The sequence below is a fragment of the Myiozetetes cayanensis genome, unplaced genomic scaffold, assembly GCF_022539395.1.
Source record: "Myiozetetes cayanensis isolate MyiCay16 unplaced genomic scaffold, myiCay2020 scf9, whole genome shotgun sequence".
NCBI classification, from domain to species: Eukaryota; Metazoa; Chordata; class Aves; order Passeriformes; family Tyrannidae; genus Myiozetetes; species Myiozetetes cayanensis.
The window spans coordinates 27,044,067-27,065,810 of record NW_026088185.1 but is presented as its reverse complement, the minus strand read 5'-3'; the positions used below and the strand labels follow the sequence as shown (position 1 = coordinate 27,065,810).

General features: G+C 41.2%; 1 protein-coding gene across 1 annotated transcript in view; it reads left to right on the top strand.

Moving 5' to 3' along the window:
• Positions 1-21,744, top strand: part of CLASP1 (cytoplasmic linker associated protein 1) — a 172,979-nt gene that overhangs the window by 67,381 nt on the left and 83,854 nt on the right. Inside the window, exons 9-16 of the mRNA XM_050340577.1 lie at positions 13,756-13,908; positions 14,812-14,885; positions 15,701-15,793; positions 17,100-17,245; positions 17,979-18,114; positions 18,826-18,896; positions 19,825-19,884; positions 20,604-20,681. Coding sequence (XP_050196534.1) covers positions 13,756-13,908; positions 14,812-14,885; positions 15,701-15,793; positions 17,100-17,245; positions 17,979-18,114; positions 18,826-18,896; positions 19,825-19,884; positions 20,604-20,681 — 811 coding nt within the window. The remainder of the gene's footprint in view (positions 1-13,755; positions 13,909-14,811; positions 14,886-15,700; positions 15,794-17,099; positions 17,246-17,978; positions 18,115-18,825; positions 18,897-19,824; positions 19,885-20,603; positions 20,682-21,744) is intronic.

Sequence of the window (21,744 nt, the reverse complement as noted above, 5' to 3'; positions counted from 1 at the left end):
TGTTCATCTTAACATGTATATTTATGCTTTTCTTTACAATTTTCATTACAATTTGACACAGTATTTAACAAAGCAGAAACACAGTTGTGTAATGGAGTCTGTGGTTCTCCTGGTGACTTCTGCGTTTACATCCCGAGCAACGTCCTGAAAAGGGGACAGCTCTAGGAGCTGAGCCTTCATACGGGCTACACTTTACAGCTTGCAATTCAGGAATAAAGAGTAAATGTCATATAGGAAGGGAAGTAGTTTTCTACAGGGTAGACAGATCAGTGCAAGGAGGAAGAAGCTCCTATCTAATTTGTCCGTTTGAGTTATCATTGCAGTGATCTTTCAGGGTCACAGATGTACAGAATTGCTGTGCCAGCCAGACTTGCCTTAGGGAAAGGAGAGATCTCAAGCTGTTTAGAAAATGGTTCCTTGTATTAATGAAGTGTTGTTTTCATTTGGTTTTGACTTCAAGTCTTGCATGGAGAGGCAAGTGTGCCTACATGAAGCCAGAAATCTATATAGATGGAAGCCAGTTGGATTTAGGTATCCTGTGAGACTGGCATGTAGGTTTTCTTTGCATCTGCATGGATTTGAGATTCCTTATGGCCATTCAGGTCTGGGGTGTTTAGTTTCATGAACACCAGCATTTGCTGTTGATGTTATCTCACTGTGATTTCAGTAACTTTTGTGAATGAGGAAGGATTTAAACCTGCAGTGTTTCAGTTGTCTCAGTCTTGTTCTACATCAGCTTCTCTAAGCTGGCAGAGTCACCTGTGAGAAGGTGTCATTGCTAAGGAAAGATGAGAGATTTTGACTTCTTTCTTTCCCTAGTAGTGGTGAAAATGGTTATGCCAGGCTTTTTCTGCAATCAGCGTTCCCAGCTTTTGCATGGGAACCTCTTTGTTTTTTTCATGTCTCCTATTCCACTTAGGTCAGCATTTGTTTTGTGAAGTCTTTAATGACTATATGCAGGGTGAGATGTTTAGCTGGGTTGTGATTAATGTTTGTATTCTTTGTGCTAAATGTGGATAAGTCTGCTTGGCTTAACTTCCTTTCTTTAGGGCTAAGTTAAATTGTATTACCTTGCACTTGCTGTAGCCTAAGAGCAGCACAAGGGCTGTTACTTGGCTCAGCTGGTGTCTTATAACTTGTTAAGCAGCAATAATTTGATCATGTGTCTGAGTCCTGAGGTAAATTCATCCTTCATTTTTACTTGACAGACTTTGCCCTTGAACCAGAGGAGATCTTTTGCTTGCTTGTATATCTTTATTCATAGCTTCCACCACCTCTTACCAAGTTCTGAACTTTGATTTAAACCAAGGGATTAAGGTCAAAATGAGCCTGCCCTTAGTCCCTTTGTTTAGTTCTTCTTGGGGGTAAGATGGCCTTGGATTTAGAGTCAAGTGGTATAGGAGATACAGGAGAGAACCTGGTAAAGTTCACGTCAGATGAATCAAGATTTTACTGGTCCGTCACACCACATTTTTCAATTCAGATTTCCTAATTGGTCCTGACATATTTATTTGATGCAGTAAATAGCTTTATGTTGGGAAACCGATTTCTTTCATCGTTCTTTCATGGATGTAACAGTTGTGGAAATCTTCTACTGTGCACAATACATGGGAAGAAAATAGGATGGTTACTAAAGAAGTCAGATGACCAGCTGTGGTATCAGAGTCAATTATTGAGTCCAATTTCCAGTCATGGCAGGACGTTTTGTATAGCTGGCAGTGCAGGGGCCTGAGGATGGTTGAAAAAGGATGCTGAGTCACGGGGAGAAAGTGAACAGCACCACTGATGGAGGCCAAGTAAAAATGGGTTGTCAGGACTATGCTAAACAGACTGATTAGGACATAACTGCTTGTGTTTCTTTAGCTGCTCTTTTTCTTTTAAAAGGAGGAGGATATTTGTGCTTATTTTTTTGTGATATATAAAGTCTGAAAAACAGTAATTATTTTTAACTATGCTATGACTGCATTATTTATATTGAAAGCTCTTTGGGAAAGGTGGTTTCTTCTTTGTAGCGCATTAGGGTTCCCTTGCTTGCTCAGGGTTTCACTTTGCCTGTGAATTACAAATATCAGATTTAGTAGTCTGAGGTAATTAATGACAAAAGGAATGAAAGTTTCAGCGACGTCTTGACTCCACCTTTGTATTTCCTTTTCTCCCTCTGAATATGACTTGCTTTATTTGCTGTACCTAATGATGATGATTGTTTATGCAGAGAAAAGTGGATGCAGGTGCTTAGATCTGTCTTTTGTTTTTAAAGGCGTTGGGGAGTGGGGGAAACAAGCTTCAGGAAAACAGAAGCCACGCTGACTGTTAATATTTTATAAGCTGTGTTACTGTGACACATTTTTGGCTTTGGAGCTTTTTTCCCATGATTTTTTTCCTTGAGGCAATGGTTTGCTTAAACTGGGGCTTTGAAGGGTGCGTGAAGAAAGCCCAAGAAACTGATATGTCTCAAGAATTGGAGCTTTCCACTTGTAGATCAGGCAGTCATACTGCATTTATATTTGAAGCCATAGTAAATATCAGTTTGATTCTTTAGGTTCTGTTAACCACATGGAAACCATATACTGTCCTCAAGTATCTGTTGAACAGGCCACTTACTTGATGCACTAAAACCTCTCTGTGCTCATTTGAAACCACGTAGAAGAAGAAAATCTGAGATATTAGCATCTAAAAAAATAAAATGTTAGATCAAGTTCTGCGTGCTCTTGCATTCACCTCCACTCCCAGTGTATAGAGCTAGAAGCACAATTTAGCCTAGTGTGATGATGGTTAAATAAAGGGAATCCTATACTCTGATACATCTTCTGGCATGTGCTCTGATTCTGACTTTTCTGCATGCCTGGAGTCAGCCTCCTTATGTGAATATTGCCTTTGTTTCCACTGTATCAAAAAACTGGAACCAGTACTATCTAGATCATACACAAGTCTGTGCAGAGTAGTATTATAAATTACTGTTATTGAACATTCATTCTAAAAGTTACTGAACAAACATTTTTTCACTAAAAGTAAAACATTTCTTCCTGCTCTGAGTTTGGGTGCTTTTACAGTCCAAAATGTTTTCATAATCTGTTATCTACTAGTTTCTGCTTTTGCTTCTTAAAAAAAGGAACATTTTCAAAGCTACCATGGAAGTCACTGATCTTCAGTGATCGTAATAAATACAGTAAGTTTTTTTCCACAATGATCCTGAGAAAAGTGAAATGCTAGCTATTCATTAGTGAATGAATTTTACTAATTAAGGGAATGTTTACTTCCTTTTGAGACACTGGGGATAAAAGCCAAGTGGGCTTGATTGTTGGCAAACCATTGCTTCCCTGTGCCAGTAACTACCAAAATGAGTGTGATGTGGGTAGGGAATAGAGGCTTCTCACCAGCTCTAGCAGGTTGCTGGTCTAAGCTCCAGATGTAGTTGAATGTGCTTATGTAGACATTACGAGCGCTGGTGCAGACTGCAAACACAGGCACTGGTGTCGTGGTGCTGAAGCACAGTTTGCAAAATCCTGTGTCTGTGCAGCTTATCAAAGACTCTGCTTGCTCTCATGGAGCTGAATTGAAGTGGTAGGAAGGCAAGAATCATCTTAAGTCATACTTTTATTAGTTGGGTGTAGGCAGAAACTTGTGCTCTGTAGTGCATCAGGGCAGTGCTCATGTCAGTCAGTCCTACTCAATACTGCAGAACAAGCATCAGCACCAAGTCAGGTTCCCCATCCCTTTCCCTTGCTGACAGCTGCAGTGGATGCTGTGGAGAACATACAGCCAACTCTAACCTAGTAGCCATTGTCCCAGGAGCTCAGAAGCATCTCAGACCACTGTTTGGTAACCACTTCTGGCTACAAAGCATAGCCTTGATCATAAAATTCAACTTTGAGTTTTTCTTAAATAAACAGAACTTGCTGTACACTTTGCTTGTATATGTCCCTTCACAGTCTGTAGTAACAAGCATCTTTGTAAAGATGAAGCATTAATTTAAAGTAAAGATTCCTGGTCATCACACTGGTCATGCCTGTTGTAGTAGTTGATAATCTTGTCTCAAGAGGCGTGTAGGCTGTTGAGTTGTTGCTCATTGCTCCCTAGTTTTTCTTCTGTGGTTTTTCTTTTGTCTCAACCACCTGCAGTTTGAGACATTCTTATCCCATGGCTACTGCCGACTGAGCATTTTACAGTATTTTAAATGGTCATCTAATTAAAGTATATTAATTATGCATCAGGCCAGGCATTCTGGGTGGGAGTCATTGATGTGTGATGTGCATAGCACCATACAGTTTTTGCAGATGTACCTGTGTTCTTGCGTTAGCCTTTAATCAGACAGATGAAGGAAGCCCTGGCTCCTGCTTTCGGTGGCTGTACAGGAGATGTAGGCTGACAGCCTTGTTTTTTCCTTCTTTGTTCAGGAATAGTTGGACGTGTTTTGTTTCTTGGCTCAGAGGTGTCTGCTTGGAAAGTTTAGGATGTGCCACCATCTCATAAGAGGGTCATTCATGGCAAATATGAGGTGCTGGGCAACATGTTGCCCCTGTTACTGATTGTAGATAGATAAATGAAGGCACTAGGACAGGGCTGGTGTTGCAGCTTCCCAGGTGCCTCCAGCACATCTTACTGGCGTAACTGCACTGACCCAGCTATCCTCTGAGACCTGTCCAGAAAGGAAACAAGGCTGCAACATGGCATTTTTATCTCCTTGTAGATATTTCTGGAAAGCTTTCTGCTGCAGGACTTGTGTGCAGTAGCAGGCTTGTCAGGATGTTCTGTGGTGGCTGCAAGTGGGATGTGCAGCATTTCTGCCCTCTCCCCGAAACGTGCTCTGGGTAACTGGAGGCAGCAAGACATTTTTGCCCTTTTTTGTAACAGTGCTTTGTCCTAAAAATGTCAGGATGCTCTTTCCTTCCTAGTACACCTCTGCCTGCTAATTGTCAATGCTTTACACCTCGGTCTGCTGCATTTGTAGAGAATGAGCGTCCCTTCGAGAAGTAATAAGTGATACAATAGAAACTGCAGTTTCCCTTTCTTACACTGAAGGGTGTTGGGACAGTCAGGATCAAGGTGAGCTACACTAACCATAATTCCCAAAGAGGCAGAGGGATCTGTGCAGGGAATGCCAGTTGGGGAGTGCAGGCTGGAGAAGTGGCTCATCCTATGATGTCATGGCAGCAGATGGTGCAAATGGCTGGAAATTTGGACCTGGTCTGTGGGGCTGGAGTCCCCTGCCCTGTCTGCACATTGTGCTCCTTCCCTTCACTGGTGAAAAACATCTGCTATTTAAAGGCTTCAAATTGTTGGTGTACCTCATAATTATCTTCATCTGTATAGGGTGTAGGCAGTCCAGTAAGGCAAAATTCCACCTATTTCCCCAGGTATCTGCTTGTTCATGCAGGTTTTGGCTGATAAACCCCAAGCTGTCGCCAGCAGGTGTCTCCCTGGGAGCTCGGTTTAGTCTTGGTTGCTGTTTTCCTGTAGCAGTTCTGGGCACCAAGCCTGTGAAATACAGAGAACTCAATTGCAGGTGTGGCTAAGCTTCATGCAGCCTGTCAAGAACAACTAAATTAAAGCATTTTTTTCTAATACGTTTTTCTAATATGTTTTTCTAATTCTACTTTATTGAAACCTTTTGCAAATGTCCTTTTTTGAATGTGCATAATCCAGATTTGAAGAAAAATTTGGAAAAATAAAACATTTGTGATGCTGCTTGCATCTGTAGTAGGAGGGAGAGAAAGTGATCTATAAAAAACCCCCATATGTTCAGGAATGGAGCTTAATCCAGACTCTGGCAATGCCCTGAAGTCTTCATGCCCTTGAGAATGTCCCTCAGCTCTGTTTCAGTTTAAAATTTTAAAATCACATTTTAAAATAACAACAAATCCTTCTTGCTCCTGCTGAATGGCTGTGCCTTTTAATCACATTTATGTAATTTTTTAGAGTGCAAAGCTGACCACAGACCCGGCATGGGGTGATGGGTGTAATGTGGATGATCAGGAGCTGGGTGATGCTGCCTGAGTCCTAACACTTGCTCACTGCAAACGCAGAGTCCAGGCTGTTTCCATAAGGTTTCCAGCAAATGCAGAGATGGAGGTTGGAGTGAGGAGGAGAAAGGTTCATTGATTGCTCTTTAGCCTGACACATCCCTGCCACGTGTGCACATGGAGATGGTGCCTGAGGGAGCTCCTGTGCTTCTGCAGAATGGAATTTTTCTGTCTTGTGTACAAAGGCAGAAGAATTTGCTTTTTTTTATATAATTATTTTCCTAAATAATTAAACTTCAGTACGGTTGAGGCAAAGTCTAAACGCTGGCACTGTGCAGCCCACACTGGGAAACAGTGTGCTTTATCTGCAGTTTGGCTGTGTTGGAATGCTTTTCTGCACCTATACCAGTCCTGCAAATAAGCAGTAGTAGTAGAAGTTCTGGAAAAAGTATGTTCTGACTCTAAAAGATCCAACCCGCATAAACAGCCTTTCTCATTGATTGGTATCTCTAGGGCTCAGGAACTCACTTTGTGTTTTTATCTGTGAAGATTATGCTAATGAGAGCGCTGTGAGGAGGGAGTGATAATGTCTGTGCTCGGGGCAGTGCAATTTAAAGGGTATTTTCAAAGGTCCAGAACAAAACAGGGACAGCACCCTCAAGCACAGTCAGCGGGGAAAGCCGCGGCAGCGAAACACAGCAATGACACCCTGTTGTGGAGCGTGATACAGGCTGTGAAACAGCTGGGGTGTTCGTGGAAGGCTGCGTTTGGAGATAGTCGTGTCTCCATTGGGGTGCACGGGCGCCTGGGTGTCCGGCTAGACCCAGTGATGAACCTCTGGGTGAGCAGAGGGGCAAGTGCAGGGCAGGGACAAGCTGGTTTTGCTCTTGCAATTGAAACTTTATGTAAATGTGTGTGCTTTTGGGGTGGGTGTGGTTTTCCAAGGTAAGCATCGTGGATTTCCTGATGCTCTTGACGCTCTAGGGGAAGGCTTAGTGCCTGGCTGGAAAAAGCACTGTGGGAATATTGTGTTTCTAAGGATGACTTTGAGGAAAGCAGATCCTTATCTCTTCTCCCTTTTTATTTTGCCTTATATACGTGTCTGCATCTGTCTCTCAATTATTTCATTTTTTTGTATCAGTATGGGGTAAAGGCTGTGTCTATGCAGCCCCTAGCACATGGGTGTTTGATTCTTGTTTAGGTGTCTGTATGAACTGTTCTAAAGTAATTGGTGAAACTAATAAATCCTGGCTTTTTTTATGGATTTATCTCAGCTTCTGATGCCGTAGTGAATTCTTTTGGCTGTTTGAATTGGTACTCCTTCACTCAGCATCATAGCGATTTTGTTGCCTCCTGTTGATACTTAATTTTACAAAGCTTGTAGGAATGCCAGCTTTGTATAATTTGTACCTCCTCTAAATATACTTAAAGGTAATGGAAATTTTCATATGGCTGAAAACTGTCTAAATGACAGTTTCACTGTGTCTTAAAAATTCCCATTTCCAGGTGTGTTAGTTTCATGAACAGAAGTTTCTAAAAACTTTGCTGTATCCCTCAGAAAAGTAATTTAAATCAGGCATGAGTTTCATGATTTCAGATCAGTCATTTTGTCATCAATCAATCAGGACGATTTTGTTTGGCTTACCAGGCCAGTCCTTGAGAGCAGATTTTGAGGGTTGCCAGGGCTATTGCATGTTCTCTCAGATAGAAGATGGAGTTTTCTTTCCATATACGGACTATGTCTGCCTAATCTGGTGTTGGATCTGGTCAGGTCTGTGTGTGCAACAGTTTCCTCATATCAGTGTGATAAAGGGAACTTTAAAATGTAATTTATTTGTTATTTCTAGTGCCTGAATGTTTTTCTGCTTACAGAGGTTTGGCAGACATCAGTACTCTGAAGTTGCTGTGGTGTTGTGCAGGATGTGTATCCTGAGCAGGATGTGTATCAGAAAACTGCCTATATTAGTATGAGGTATTTGGAGCAGAAGACAATTCCAAATTTTGCTTCTTTCAGGATTCTTATTTTCCGTTGTGATAGCAGTTGAAAACCTGTTAGGTTCATTAGCTCATGATTAGACAGAATGAGGCAGCAGCCGAGGTGATGAGTGTCCCCATTCCTGGCTAAGGAAGGAAAACTGAAGCATTTGGGCTTAAAGAAAAGCAATGGGTGCTAGAAGGATTATTAAGACAAAAAGCATTTGTTTGCTAAGGTGGCATGACATTCTTGTCTTGGGGTCTCTAAGACCACCTCACCTGTGGCTGATGTATTGCTTATTGTATTTATTAAGGTCACAAATGTCTAGATTTACATTGCAGAAACCTTATTCAGAAGACACACTCCCACCACAATGATACATATTCTAGTTTAAATAGGGTGATATATGTGAAATAAGAGAAAGAAGCCAAGGTACTGGTGATGATATGCATGTCCTTGTAGACAGGGTCACTGCTGTGGCTGGTCAGTTTGGGGGAGCCCTTGAAGGGGTTCCCGATGAGGTTGGGTTTTTAGGAATCCACTTCAAAGCCAGGTGTGAAGAACAAAGAGGTAGTTCAGCAAACAGTGACAGAAGGCAGCAGCAGGGGTGGATTGGGACTGGAGCTGGTGGCTGGGGAGACCTGGGAGACCCAGACAGGAGGGGAGAGAGTTGGTGGGTGGCACTGGGTGGGCTGACCAGGGTCACTGAGCGGTCGGCATTGTAGAGGCTCAACACAATCCCTGGTGTGGAGGGTGGGAAAGGAGGGGCTGTGTCTGGGGCTCGGAGAGAGCAGCTGGGAAACTGTGGGAAATGGCCAAGCGGGAAACCCTACTGACATGCTGTGCCCATGCTTCTGCTTGTAGCTGCCACTCCTTTGTTTTTAAACACTTAATCCTGCTGATGAGCATACACATGTTCCTTTATCTTTAGCAGATTCATAAACTCATTTTCCTGGAGAAACCTCTACAATACTTGTGCTGGGATTGGACAGGTTTGCAGCTAAGCTGTGCACGGGTTTTGTGTGTGCAAGTGGGAAGAGGCGTGTAACCTTGGCTGAGTTGTCTCCCTTGGAGGCTGGTGGGACACCCACAGAGAGGAGTGAACTGTGCCTCATGTCCTACAGGAGACAGAGCTGGAGTGCCAGACGCTGCCCTGGGGGCAGGGCATGAGCTGAGGTGTCCGAGGGGTGTCTTGCCTCAAAAATGTGGACCAATGCACATGGGGTTATGCCTGGGAGAAAGTAGTAAAGAGGAGCATACACTGTTTTCTTTGGCATTGGTAGGTTTGCCAGGGTGTATTCTTGGCTTTTAGAAAGTTCTCAGATCTTCAGGAGGGTGGGCTTGGCCCACCTAGTACAGGTTGAGTATGGGATTTGGATGTGCTGAAATGTGGGTCAGCTTTAGCAGTTGCATGTCTGCTCCTGGTGCAGGATGCCATGGGGAGAATGGTAAGGCAGGTTTCCCTGGTGCCATCCACCTTCATCTGCACCCAAAAGGAGATTCTTCTAAGAGAGATGCAGGTGAGACTTGCAAGCTGTATCCATCTTGCCTGTTTCAGCTGCACGGATGCTTGGAGATGGGGCATATGATAAGTGAGCACAGTGGGCCCAGGACAAGTTTAGTCCCTTAGAAAGTCAAATCTGAAGACCATAGTGGGGCATCTTCATTAGAAACAGACACTTTTCCCAGTCTGCCATCATTACAGAGTTGTTGTCTTGCTTAAAGCTTACAGGCAAATAACTAAAATATTTGAATCTGATATCCTAAAGTTTTTAAAAGCTGGAAAACATCTCATTTCATTGGAAAGAAAATTTGAGATTCAGTTACTTCCCTTTAAAAGGTCCGAGGCTGGTGGTTCAGGCAGGGGAAATGCTGGCCCTTGTTTACCGTGGTTCCTGAAGAGCTAGGGCAGCCTCCTCTCACTATTTTACACCTTGCCCAGACCTGAAGGGGTTACATTTTAAAATGAATAATGACTAGATTTATTCGTCATGGACAAATGATGACAGCTGTTGAGATGCTCCTGTTAGCGCTTCCCAGGGGATAAAGTCAGGCTGGATCCTAGTGCAAGCCAGCCGAGCCAGGCAGACTCAGCTCATCTTCATCCTGGATTGTTTGTCCCAGGTTCCCCTCGCTAGAAGGAAATTTCCTTCCTAGAAGCGAACTGAAGTTTCCTTTGCTGAAATGGGTGTTGATGAGAATCCTGCAGAGCTGCAGTTGTAGAGAGAGGACAGAGGCCATGGCTGTTTAAATCCACGTGGGAAGACAGCATGCTTAATGAATACGAGGGGCAATGATTGATTATGTTCTGGACTGAAAGCCACGGCGCTCTGTGAAGCACTCTTACATCTGGGCACGCTATGGAAAATATGAAGGAATGTTGAGGAAGCTTATTTGCAGAAGGATATGTACTTGTAAGCATTTTTTTTTCTTAAGTAATGTAAAGGAATTGAGAAATGTAAAGCAGATTGTCTTCTCTGTTTCTCTGAGGCAGCAGTGGCGAGCAGACAAAGGCCTCTTTTATAAGGGCTTGTCTCTGACAGAGAGTACTATAAGGTCCTTTTAAATGAGCACTGGGGGTGTCTTGGGATGGGAGTGGTTATTTAATGTTAGAATTAGGCACTGATTCTGCTTCAGTGCACCTCAGCTGGTGCCCTGAGAGTTACACCCATGCTGAATTTACCATTTGCAGATACGCTGAAAAATGTGATCCTAGCTGAAGTGATTATTATGAGCAGGAATCAATGCATGGGCAAAAAAAAAAAAGGCTTTTTAACGATAGTGTACAGTAGCTTATTTTTCTGTTCCTCTCTGTACTCCTATGTTCAGGTTTCTTTCTGTTCTTTGTTTCTCTTTCTGTCCTGCACACGTGCTACTGGCAGACTTACTGTGCAGTTCTGAACGTGGTGCTGTCATTCTGCACTGCTCAGATGAGAAAATGCTGTTGGGTTACTGAAGGGATAGTCTGGTTTGATAAATATGTAATGCTTAGTTTGTAGAGTTAATGAACAGGAGGGTGTGATTGTAATCCAGACATCCCCAGAACTGTGGGCGGGCTGGCTGGATTTTTGGAGTGTTGTATTTTTGCTAATGCTCAGAAAAGCCTGTTTTAGGTGAAAATGGTAGTTTATTTAATTGCTAAAGTGCTATGGGAGTGTGGTGCTTTTAATATCTGGATGTTTTTATTTTGTATTTACTATATGAAATAGTAAACCACACCCTCTTCTCCTTTCAGAGGGATGAGGCTTTAAAAATGCAGATAGAAGAGGAAGTGAGTTAACTCATAAGGCTATATCTAGATAGCCTGAAATGCAGCTGTGGAGAATTTTATTACCCCATGAAAGTGATTATGAATTAGTAGAGTATCTTTTGTTGTGAATATGACTGACTTTCTCTTGGCTAGTAATACACATGTGGCAAATAATAATTTGCTTAGTATCTATAGAGGAGCTTTTGAAATAAATGCAACTGGGACAAGTTTTGCTTAGAAGTTTTTGAATTGAACGTTTGTGTGAGTCTCTCTGAATCACTTAAACCCCTTCCTACAGGCTTCAGAGATTACACGTTTTAAAGTCTATTTTGATCTGCTCTGACCTTGGTGCAACTCTCACCAAATAACGTTTTTGAAATATTCCTATTTGAACTAAACTGTGTCTTTTGAGAAATTAAATTCAACTCTGCTTTTTAAGAACTGCCTACCCAGTGGTAGAATTCACTGGGTGACACACCTCCTAACCTCGTAGAGGGTTAGTCCTCATTGCAAAAAATTGAGGAGGGGGGGAAAGGGAAGAGAGGGGAAAAAGGCAGTTGAGAATTTAATTTGTTTTTAACCATCAGGCAGTAGCCTTGTATATTTTTCTATTAGATGAGAAACAATATTAATAAATCACACTGGAAAACTGTGTTAATAAATTTTGAGTTGTTGTGTTAACACAGAATATAATCAAACAACTTATTAAGAATCTGGCTAGGCTAAACAAACTCCTGCAGTGAATTTTCATTTAATTGAATTAAAAACATATTTTCTAATCCTTTAATCATTCTCATGATTGTTCCCTGAGCTCTTTTCAAATTATTTTTGAATTACATATGTCAGCACATGACTGGTGTCAATAGGGAGGTAGCACGGTCTCCATGGCTGCCTTCAGGCACTGTGTAAAGAGAGAGCCTACGTCCTAATTATGGCTTATATTCTTCTCCTTGGCTGTGTGACCTGAAATTTCTTTAACTTCATGTGTTCATTTTTGCCTTGTTCACTTTTGCCTGAACAACAGTACAAGTACCTGTGATTATGTTACCCCTGTGCTTTAGATGTTGCCTTTTTTTTTTTTTTAAGCCCTTTCCCGTATTTCAAGACATCTTGAATATCAAAATTAAGGGGAGAGATGTCCTTGGCCACCTCTTTTAACTTTTTGAATGGTTCTTTATACCTGCCATTTCTGTGTTGTGCTTTGGTTGGATTATGGCATCATGTGCAGAGGACATACTGAAAATAGGGTGTTTAGGTTTTTAGATGCTCTATGATGGTGCTCCTGTGTCCAGATGAGAATAAACCAATGCCACTTAGGGCAGGGAAGACTGAAGGTGGTTGGGCTGAGAACAATACAGGCTTTTCTTTCTTTTTTTTTACCTCCCCTTTAATATGCCTATACTGTTATTAAGTTAAGTTTTTACTTTCAGAAAGCTCAGCCTGTATTGAATTGCTCTCATTAGTCTCTAACTAGGAGCCTGTATGTGTTAATAGATGTTCCCAGGTGCTTTCCTGAGCAGGGATGGATTAAAGCACCTGCTTGACATTTTGCCAAGTGAAAATTGTGAGGGAAATGTTCCTAAACGTGTGAGAGTGGGTGTGTACCTTGGGTTGTTGGGGAGGGATAGACATGAAACAGGTCTCAAATCTTGAATGAAGTGTTAGTGTGGAGAAGCTAAGTGATGGGGACTGAGCTGGCTTTCTGGCCTCAATAATTATATGTTCCATCTACATCAGCTGCCCAAATGCTTTGTCACCTTTCAACCCAAGCCTGGCTTTTCAAGTGAATTACATAATCTGTGTAAAACTGCAATATAAGCACTCCTTTGGAATTGAAGTGACCTTCAGTGAGAATCAAAGTGACTGTAGTTCATTTTAAGTTCATTTATGTTCGTGTTTGGTGGTAGAGGCTGAAGCTGTGTGTACACAGAAAGTTCTATAAGTTTTAATGCACCTTATATTTATGTTTTTATGAATTTGAGTTAACTTCTTCTGTTTCCTTGTAAAGAATATCTAGTGATAATTTAGGGTTAAAGGGGATTTATAACTCTGGATGGGTCTGTGATTAATGGTCTGTGTCTATTAACAGTATGGATAGTGCCATGTGAACTTTCCTGGGTTACCCTGTTTATCCTCAGTCTGGTGCAGGCAGTTGGCAGGTGTCACAGGGCAGCCTCTGCTGCCTGGTCTCCTCCACACTTGGATTTGCTCATGGTCTTGGTTTTGCTACAGTCCATGGCAAAATAGCTGTTGGAGGCATCAACGTGAGAGATGCAGACTGTAAACACCCCAGGTGTTATCTGTGGCTTGCATCTTTCTGCTGTAGATTTGGAGGTTGGTTTTTTTATCTGAATGCATTCATTGAAAGGATTTATAACATAGTGGCTGTAATAGCAAAGGATTGAGTTCAGTGGCTGGGTGATCTTTGCCGAATAACTGGATTTCTAGGATGAGGACACTGCTGAGATGGGGGCTTGCAGAGCAGACTGGAGCATGCAGCGTGTTTGCCATAGCATGGGCATGTTCTTTGCTTCACTGCCTATACAGCTGAGCGTGGTTTTCTTTGGCAGATAAAATTTTTGATGATGAAGACTCCGTGGATGGGAACAGACCTTCCTCAGCCAGCTCCTCTACATCTTCCAAGGCTCCTGCAAACTCGCGCAGAGTTGGGATGGGGACTACCCGCAGACTTGGGTCTGCACCTCTGGGCTCCAAGTCTTCTAGTAAGCAAATAGCATGTATGAATTGACATTGATGTGAAGTATTTATAGTGTTCATACTGAGCTTATTGCAAGGGCTTCCAGACCGGCCCTCAGAATACAGTAAAAAATTTTTCCCTGTGAAATCATGACATGTATGTTCTCTGTTGTGCCACAGCCGAAGTCGGGTTGGATGAATCCCTATAATGTATTTTGCATTTGTGAAAGGTTGGATGTGTGTGGCTGTGCACTGAGGGCTGTGAGTAAATCATGTCAGTGTTGCAGTGTTCTTTAAACCTTTATAGCTGCAACTCTAACTAATCTGAGACAGGCTGCTTACAGCTACATGCTAAACTTTAGCCCTTGCAAGCTAAGACTAACACGTAGGTGTTCTTCTAAGAAGACCTTTGGGCATTGCTGGTAATGAAGGCACAGAAAGAAAACTGTGACTATAATTCTACATGTGGCCTAGAGAAATGGAGAAAGTTCCCTACATCAGACAGTCTCTAATCTGATTAGTATTCCAGAGACTATTTATCTTCCTTATCATTCGTCTGTTTGTGCACCTGTCAGATCTCCACCTTCATCCATTATAGATGGGATTAAATCCTTTAAAATAAAATCTCCCATATAATTAAACTAAGTATTCCCTTTCATCTTTCAGACTGTGTCCCCTAACTCTTGAGTGATTACTGTAATGACTTCCCCTAATGTGCCCTCTGTGCCTATGAGTTGAAGGATGCCATGAATGTCTAGCCGGTGCCTGGCATTGAATTTCCCTGTCTCTGCTTTCATTACATCTGCAGCACTCTGAGGCTACATGGATAGTGAACTTTCTCCTGATTAAGTGCCTTGGTAGCTGGTGGTTTCTTAATTGATTCTCTTGTTGATAAGAAGATTGAAAAAGCTTTTTCATTTGTGTGTCAGCAGCCAAAGAGGGAGCAGGTGCTGTGGATGAAGAAGACTTCATTAAGGCATTTGAAGATGTCCCAACGGTTCAGGTAAGTAGAATTACATGTTAAGCCACACTGTACTAAAAAGCAGAAGATGGATATAGGATCTCATGCTGATCATCAGCAATTTATGATTCATTGTGATGTTAACAAATCTTCTTTAGAGGGGAAGCAAGTTAGAAGTTGAAGGGAGGTAAGTCTTAAGTGGTGGTATCTGGTGGTAGTTTTTGTGAAATCCTCAGAAGTGGAGGGAATGGGGATGGAAGTGATGTGATAGAGGTATCACAGGACTGGATGTGGGGCTGGAACTGGATGTGCACTCTGCACAGTGCAGTCTGGTCAAATGAACACTTAAATCATCAGGAGCCTCTCTCCATCTAATCTGTACCTTCTGGGAACTGAAAGCAAAAGGTGACTTTTGTCTCGGGGATTGGTGCTGTGTGAGTGTGACAACTGGGCAGTGCATGTTTGCTGGTTTAGCTGGATAGCTGAGATGTATCACCTATCCCCTCTCCTTCACCAGAGCTTTGTGCTTGGGACAGCTGAACTGCACGTGTCCACTTGTGATTTTTTGTAGGTCTTGAAAATATAGTCACTAGTAGCTGCAGGAATGCTGCTTAAAATTGTGTAACTGCAGTAAAATAATAAAAGATGAACCTTTAATTTGATAATGATAATTTGATGTGATAATTTTGTAGCTTTTGATTGCAGGCAGTGAGTGTAAACTCTGTGCATTATGCAAAGCCAGTTTACATCATGTTTAAACACTGAGGAGCAAAGGATGTAAGAATGTCGTTGGGAAGAGATCTGATTTTCTGGAGAAAATATTGCATTATGGTGCTGCTTTGTATTTCGATTTGTAGATTTATTCCAGCCGGGATCTTGAGGAATCCATAAACAAAATCCGAGAGATACTATCTGATGATAAGCACGACTGGGAACAGAGAGTTTCTGCGGTAAGTAGTGAACTTAGATATGATCTCTTTTAGCAGAATATTTTTCTACACTGAGCTTAATCCCGTGAATAAGGTACTGGGAAAACCCCAGAGTAAAGCTATAATGTAGTTTTAGTGGTGAACACCTGTTATATTCCCCCAGACTGGGCGGAAACATTTCCTTATGAGACTGAATTTAAACCACATCTGTGAGGGAGAATGCTATTATACAAGAATCTGTTGAGGCAGCATCAGGTTGAACTGGAAGTCATGTAGCAAATCCTGATGTAAAGTTAGGAGTTTGCTAGCAGATGCTACAATCAAAATGTCGAAAGTCATATTGAGAATCTTAAAACTTACCTCATAAGGCAGAAAATTACTTTGCTTACAGAGAGCTTATTTCTACTTCTGTGAATAGAGGTGTGAAATAATTCAGAAAGAATTCACACACTTAGGTTTTGAATAAATAAATATGACTGTGGGAAATGTGGAAGTGGAAAATTGGATGTTATTTGCATGTCAAGACTGAGTTTTATTTACTGAGGTGAGCTGTGTTTTCATAATGTGAATGGATGCATGGTCTTGTCTACGCAATAGACTTTCATCAGTGGTGCAGTGACTTCTGTCAGTCCTGTATTGCAGATCTGAGTGGCAGACTGTGCTGATTCAGCTTACTTTTGTTTAGTTTTATTTCTGCACTGAGTGAGAGTGAGCTTGAATTGAGGCAATGTGCAGGTGCATTGGTGTACAGGAGGGCTTGTGAAGGTGTCCAGAGGAATGTCTGTAGGATGAGATGGTGATCCCTGTAATATTAATAGAAAATTTGCCATTTTCTGGGGTCAGGGCTTCACTTCTATTAGAGCCAGATAATTGCTTTAATGAAGTCAATGGGCACATTATAGATATAAGTCAGTATTACTCAGACCTGAGCGTGAACATGCACCTTAAGGTCTAGATATCTTTTTAATATATGAGTCAGCTATGAGATGACCTAAGTTTTAGAAGCTGTTGTAAATAGGGAAACAGAGAGGAATGTTTAAGATATCTTTTGGCTTAGAAACTAATGTTTAGGTTATTAATAATGCAGTTTGAGTAGCTCAAACATTTCTGGATTTCTATAATTAGTGTGTTTATATTATTTTACTTAGTATGTTAACCTATGAGATACAGAATAATAAAATTGGTTGGACATTAAGAATCAAGTTCCTCAATGCATGTTCAGGAATAATATACAAAGACCCTGGAAACCAGATATTGACCCAGAACATAACTGTCCTTATATTTATCGCTCATTAACAGTCACTGATTTCTTGTATGCTTTTAACAGTTGAAAAAGATCCGCTCCTTACTTTTGGCTGGAGCTGCAGAATATGATAACTTCTTCCAACACTTAAGGCTTTTGGATGGAGCATTTAAATTATCTGCTAAAGATCTGCGCTCTCAAGTAGTACGAGAGGCTTGTATCACGTTGGGGTAAGTTTACTTTCTGTGTGTGCTTGAAATGTGATGTAGAAAAAAAGGAACAGACACTGGTGCAAACACAATTAGGATGCAACTTGTGCTGCTAGTTCTACATTGTTAGAGGTAGAAAATTATTTTGCTACAGTTGTTTTACCACATCCATGTAGGCCACTAATTGTAATTCTGCCAAACTGTGTTCCACAGTATTAAACAATGCTGATTACAGATATGCAGAATTAATGATCACAGGCTGTACCTTCATGCATGATAGGGAAGGATTAAACAATAAAGCTGAAAATGTATATGTTTTGTTCTGGTTCAGACTGAGCTAGTTTTTATTTTTGATGGTCTATCCTTTGAAGTACTTCAAGAAACAGGGTGCTGCAGTGTTTCTAACATTTTTTTTTTAAATTCTGTGCATATTAAGGCAAAATAGGGAGTTTCAGTTATAATATAAACTAACAGAAAAAAACATTCTATCACCATGATCCAGTTTGTTTGATAATAAATTTTTAGCTGTGCTAGTTACTTTATTTTATGCTGATGTTACTGTTTCTCAGGGTTCAGATGAATGTAGAGCACAAGTTTGAAATGAAAGCAAAGGAACTCTGTCCTTTGGAGTTGGAGAAGAGGTGACAGTTGCAAAGACCGAGATGTCAGATGTGCTTATGTCAGATGTTCTGTCGAAGTCTGACTTGCTTAATCTTCAACTCACTTATCACCATGACTTCATTCTGTTTTTCAGACATTTGTCATCAGTTCTGGGAAACAAGTTTGACCATGGGGCAGAAGCCATCATGCCAACAATTTTTAATCTAATTCCGAATAGTGCCAAAGTCATGGCCACTTCTGGTGTTGTAGCAGTTAGATTAATCATTCGAGTAAGTATACATCAGAAGAGAACAATGTTACAATTTCCAAATAATGCGGTGTTTCTGATGAAATATGAATGCTGCTGCAATGAAAATTAGATTAAATGCCTAATCTACTTTTCTGATTGTGCTGGGCTTGTCTCTCTCGGATGTCATGCAACCTTATTCATTAAGCTCTGCCAAAATAGTAGGAAAAATGTTTCCTTTTGCAGAGCAAGATATTTTGATCCCTCTAAGAGCTGAGCAAACTTTTTTCTTTGAGAGGGTTTTAAACCTGCCTTGCAGCACAGTCTCATCCTCTTAATTATGCTCTAAAATGCCTCACAGACAATTCAGGTTTCCTAAAACAATTAGTTCACAGTAGTGGCTTCTGCTTAGTGATTTATTGGGTAATCTCTAGGTAGGCTGATGTCTCTCAAGTTGTCACCACTGGCAGTTTCGATTCTCTTGCAGTGTCTTCGGCTCCTTGACTCACTGGGGGCTGTCATTATAGAAGATAATGAAGTAACTGTTAAAGATATTTTAGCAGATAAAATATATTTTTAATTATAAAAATCTATCCATATCTGTTAGTGTTGCTTTATTTAGCAGTTCTGCTTTTAAGAATCAAACTGCAAGAAGTATCTGAATACTGGGCTCGGGTGGCTGAAGGAGATGGTCTTTCATTCTGTAGAACTGAGATGTAAAGATTTTTTTCCTGTTTCTATTGTTTTCTTCCAGCATACGCACATCCCTCGGTTAATACCCATCATAACCAGTAATTGTACCTCCAAGTCTGTTGCAGTTAGAAGGTGAGAATTTAGTTTTAATTTACTGGGTTTTACCAGTTAATAGGTTTGTATGTGCTTCCTGATAATGTAAATTATTTGTTGTTATTCGTGAAATAACACACACTCCCTTATTATAACATGCATCTCATTCTCTCCTGTGATTTGGGCTGCAGCACTGCAGAGAGGAAAAGGCATTTTTCCACAAAGAGAAATGTTTTTTAAATTGATCTTTGTGCTTACGTGTTGTTGTAACATCATATTCTTTTGGCTTCTTTATGGACACGTTCCTAGTCTCCACTCTTAGCTGTTAGGTGTTTTCTTTGAGCCAGTAGCAGAAGCAGTCTTCTGTGATAGGATCATCTGGAGGGAAAGTTGGACTGGCTGTGCTAATGGTCCTGTCTGCACTTAAAATCTAAATACTTCAGTCCACTGCCTCACTGGGAATCTCTTGCCTCGTCTGCATAGATGAACTGGTTCTGTTCTAGTTAGACAAAGGGAAGGGCTTTGTTGTTACTGCATCTGTTGACAAACCCTGAAGTCATTTCAGCACACTTGTGCCTTAGTTTCTTGAAGTGAGGAAGGGAGATTAAAGTTGGGAAGTGTCCCCACATGAAGCTAATGGTGAAATTTCTATGTGAAACCTGAACTAACAGCTTCAAAGTATCAGCATGAATCTCCTGTCCTGTTTAATGAAAAGGGGGCTTCCTGGATTGTTTTATGTCAAGCCCTCTCTACAGACTTCTCTATAGTGCGCTGCCTGCAGTTAATCCTTCAGACTGTTTATTAGTGGTGTTTTTAGAGATGTTGATGGTTTTATTGGGGTCTTTGCTGAATTTTGATGTCCCAAAAAGCTTCTTAACAAAAGGTGGCTGTTCTTCAGAGTCAGAGATGGCAAAGCCAGCGTACCCCTGTTAATTTAACGTGACATTTCTTCTCTCTTTTCTCTCAGGCGCTGTTACGAATTTTTAGACTTGCTGTTGCAGGAGTGGCAAACACACTCCCTAGAAAGGTAAGTTCTGAATACAAGTGAGTTAGTTCTCTCCTACCTATATCTGAGGAGGTTAATTCTGGAGAAAGGATAATCTAGGAGATTGAGATCATATCAGGTAGCTCTAGTAGAGATTTTTTTTTACCACAAAAAAAAGCACGTACTTATGTGTACACACACCATTTGTCCCTGTAATTCTGTCAGTCAGAGTTTGGTGAGTGTGTCTTCTCTGCCAGCCTTGGAAAACCTGGCTGAGCAAATCCCTGAATGCAGTAGTTTTTATTTAACAAACTTTCTTTTCCTTTTGCACCCTGAAGTGAGATGATGAGGTGAAGGCTACTACACGTCTTATCTGGAGCTTCTGAGACTTCTACCTTACTTCAAACTAATGAGCAGTTAAAGTACTTGTGGGAGAAGAGACTGGGACACAGTTTTCCTAGCCCTAGGTTGTGCAAGACTATTTAAGGCTTAAGAGAGAGTTTTTGAACCCAGGCAGTTTGAATAGCTAAGTGAAGATCTATGAAGAATGCTGCTTGCCATTTCCTAGACAGCAGTGTGGGTGAAATAAAAATGTCTTGTTAGAGTAAATAAATAAAGGTTACAAAGGATCTTACATCAAAATGGGAGGATGTGACAAACTGCTTGTTTTTGGAGACCAAGGCAAAATCAAATGAATCATTTGTTTATGAGTGTTGCTCATCTTTCTGAACTGCTGGATAATGTTCTCTGTCTTGTTTCAGACACATATCAGTGTTAGCTGAAACAATAAAGAAGGGAATTCATGATGCAGACTCTGAAGCCAGGATAGAGGCAAGAAAGTAAGTGGAAAGTGTCTCTTTTTCCCTCCTTTCTTTGCCCCTGTTGTGTGGTGAGTCAGTGGTATTGCATGGTTGAGACACAAGTCCAAGCAAGTTACATTCTCCTGACTTCAGCTGGTGGTAACTTTTCCCTCGGCTTGGGAGTGTGGTGTTTCAGCAGGAGATGTCCATAGCAGGCGATCACACAGGGCTGAGTTACGTCTGTTGTGTCTTGTAATGGTGATTGTTTCATTTTGTTCTTGTAATATTTTTTTTCTGTCTGAGCAGGTCAAATGCTTGCCTACCTTGTTTAACAGTCTGCAGTTGAGAATTAGTAACCTCATCTTTGTATTTGAAGTTTGAGTTGCTTGCAACGAACTGAGATTTCTGTTTAGTGCACAAGCATATTATACATAGATATACTATTACTAATATATTTTTTCTTTCTTGGCCTGTATACAAGACAGTAGTACTGGGCAGAAGTGTAAATTGGATGAGCAGTCCTGCAGAAAGGGATCTGGGGGTGCTGGCAGACAGCAGCTGATTAGAAGTCAGCCGGGAGAGCAAACCCCAGCCTGGGGTACATCAAGCACAGTATGATGGGATGTGTGGAAATGCTTTAAAACTCTCCCAGGGGAGGTTCTGCCTGGACATTATGAAACACTTCTCTACCAAGAGGGTGGTCAAACGTTGAAACAGGCTTCCTAGAGAGGTGGTCAATGCCCTGAGCCTGTCAGTGTTTAAAGGGCATTTGCACAGTGCCCTTAACAGCAGGCTTTAACTTTTGGTCAGCTCTGAATTGGTCAGGCAACTGAACTAGATGTTCCATGTAGGTCCCATCCAATTGAAATAGTCTATTCTATTGTTATTTGCTACTCTTGAAATAAAAAGTCCTTGTGCTTGAAATCAGTGAACAAAAAGTTTCATCAGTCTAAATGCTGTGTTATAAGCAGAGGTGTTTCACACTAGGACTGCTTAAATCCTTTTGAAAAGGCAGTGTGTCCATCACTGAAAATTACAGTAGTCACTGAGACTTCACAGCAGGTGACCAGTTAATCTGAATAGACAGCGAGGAGAATGGCAT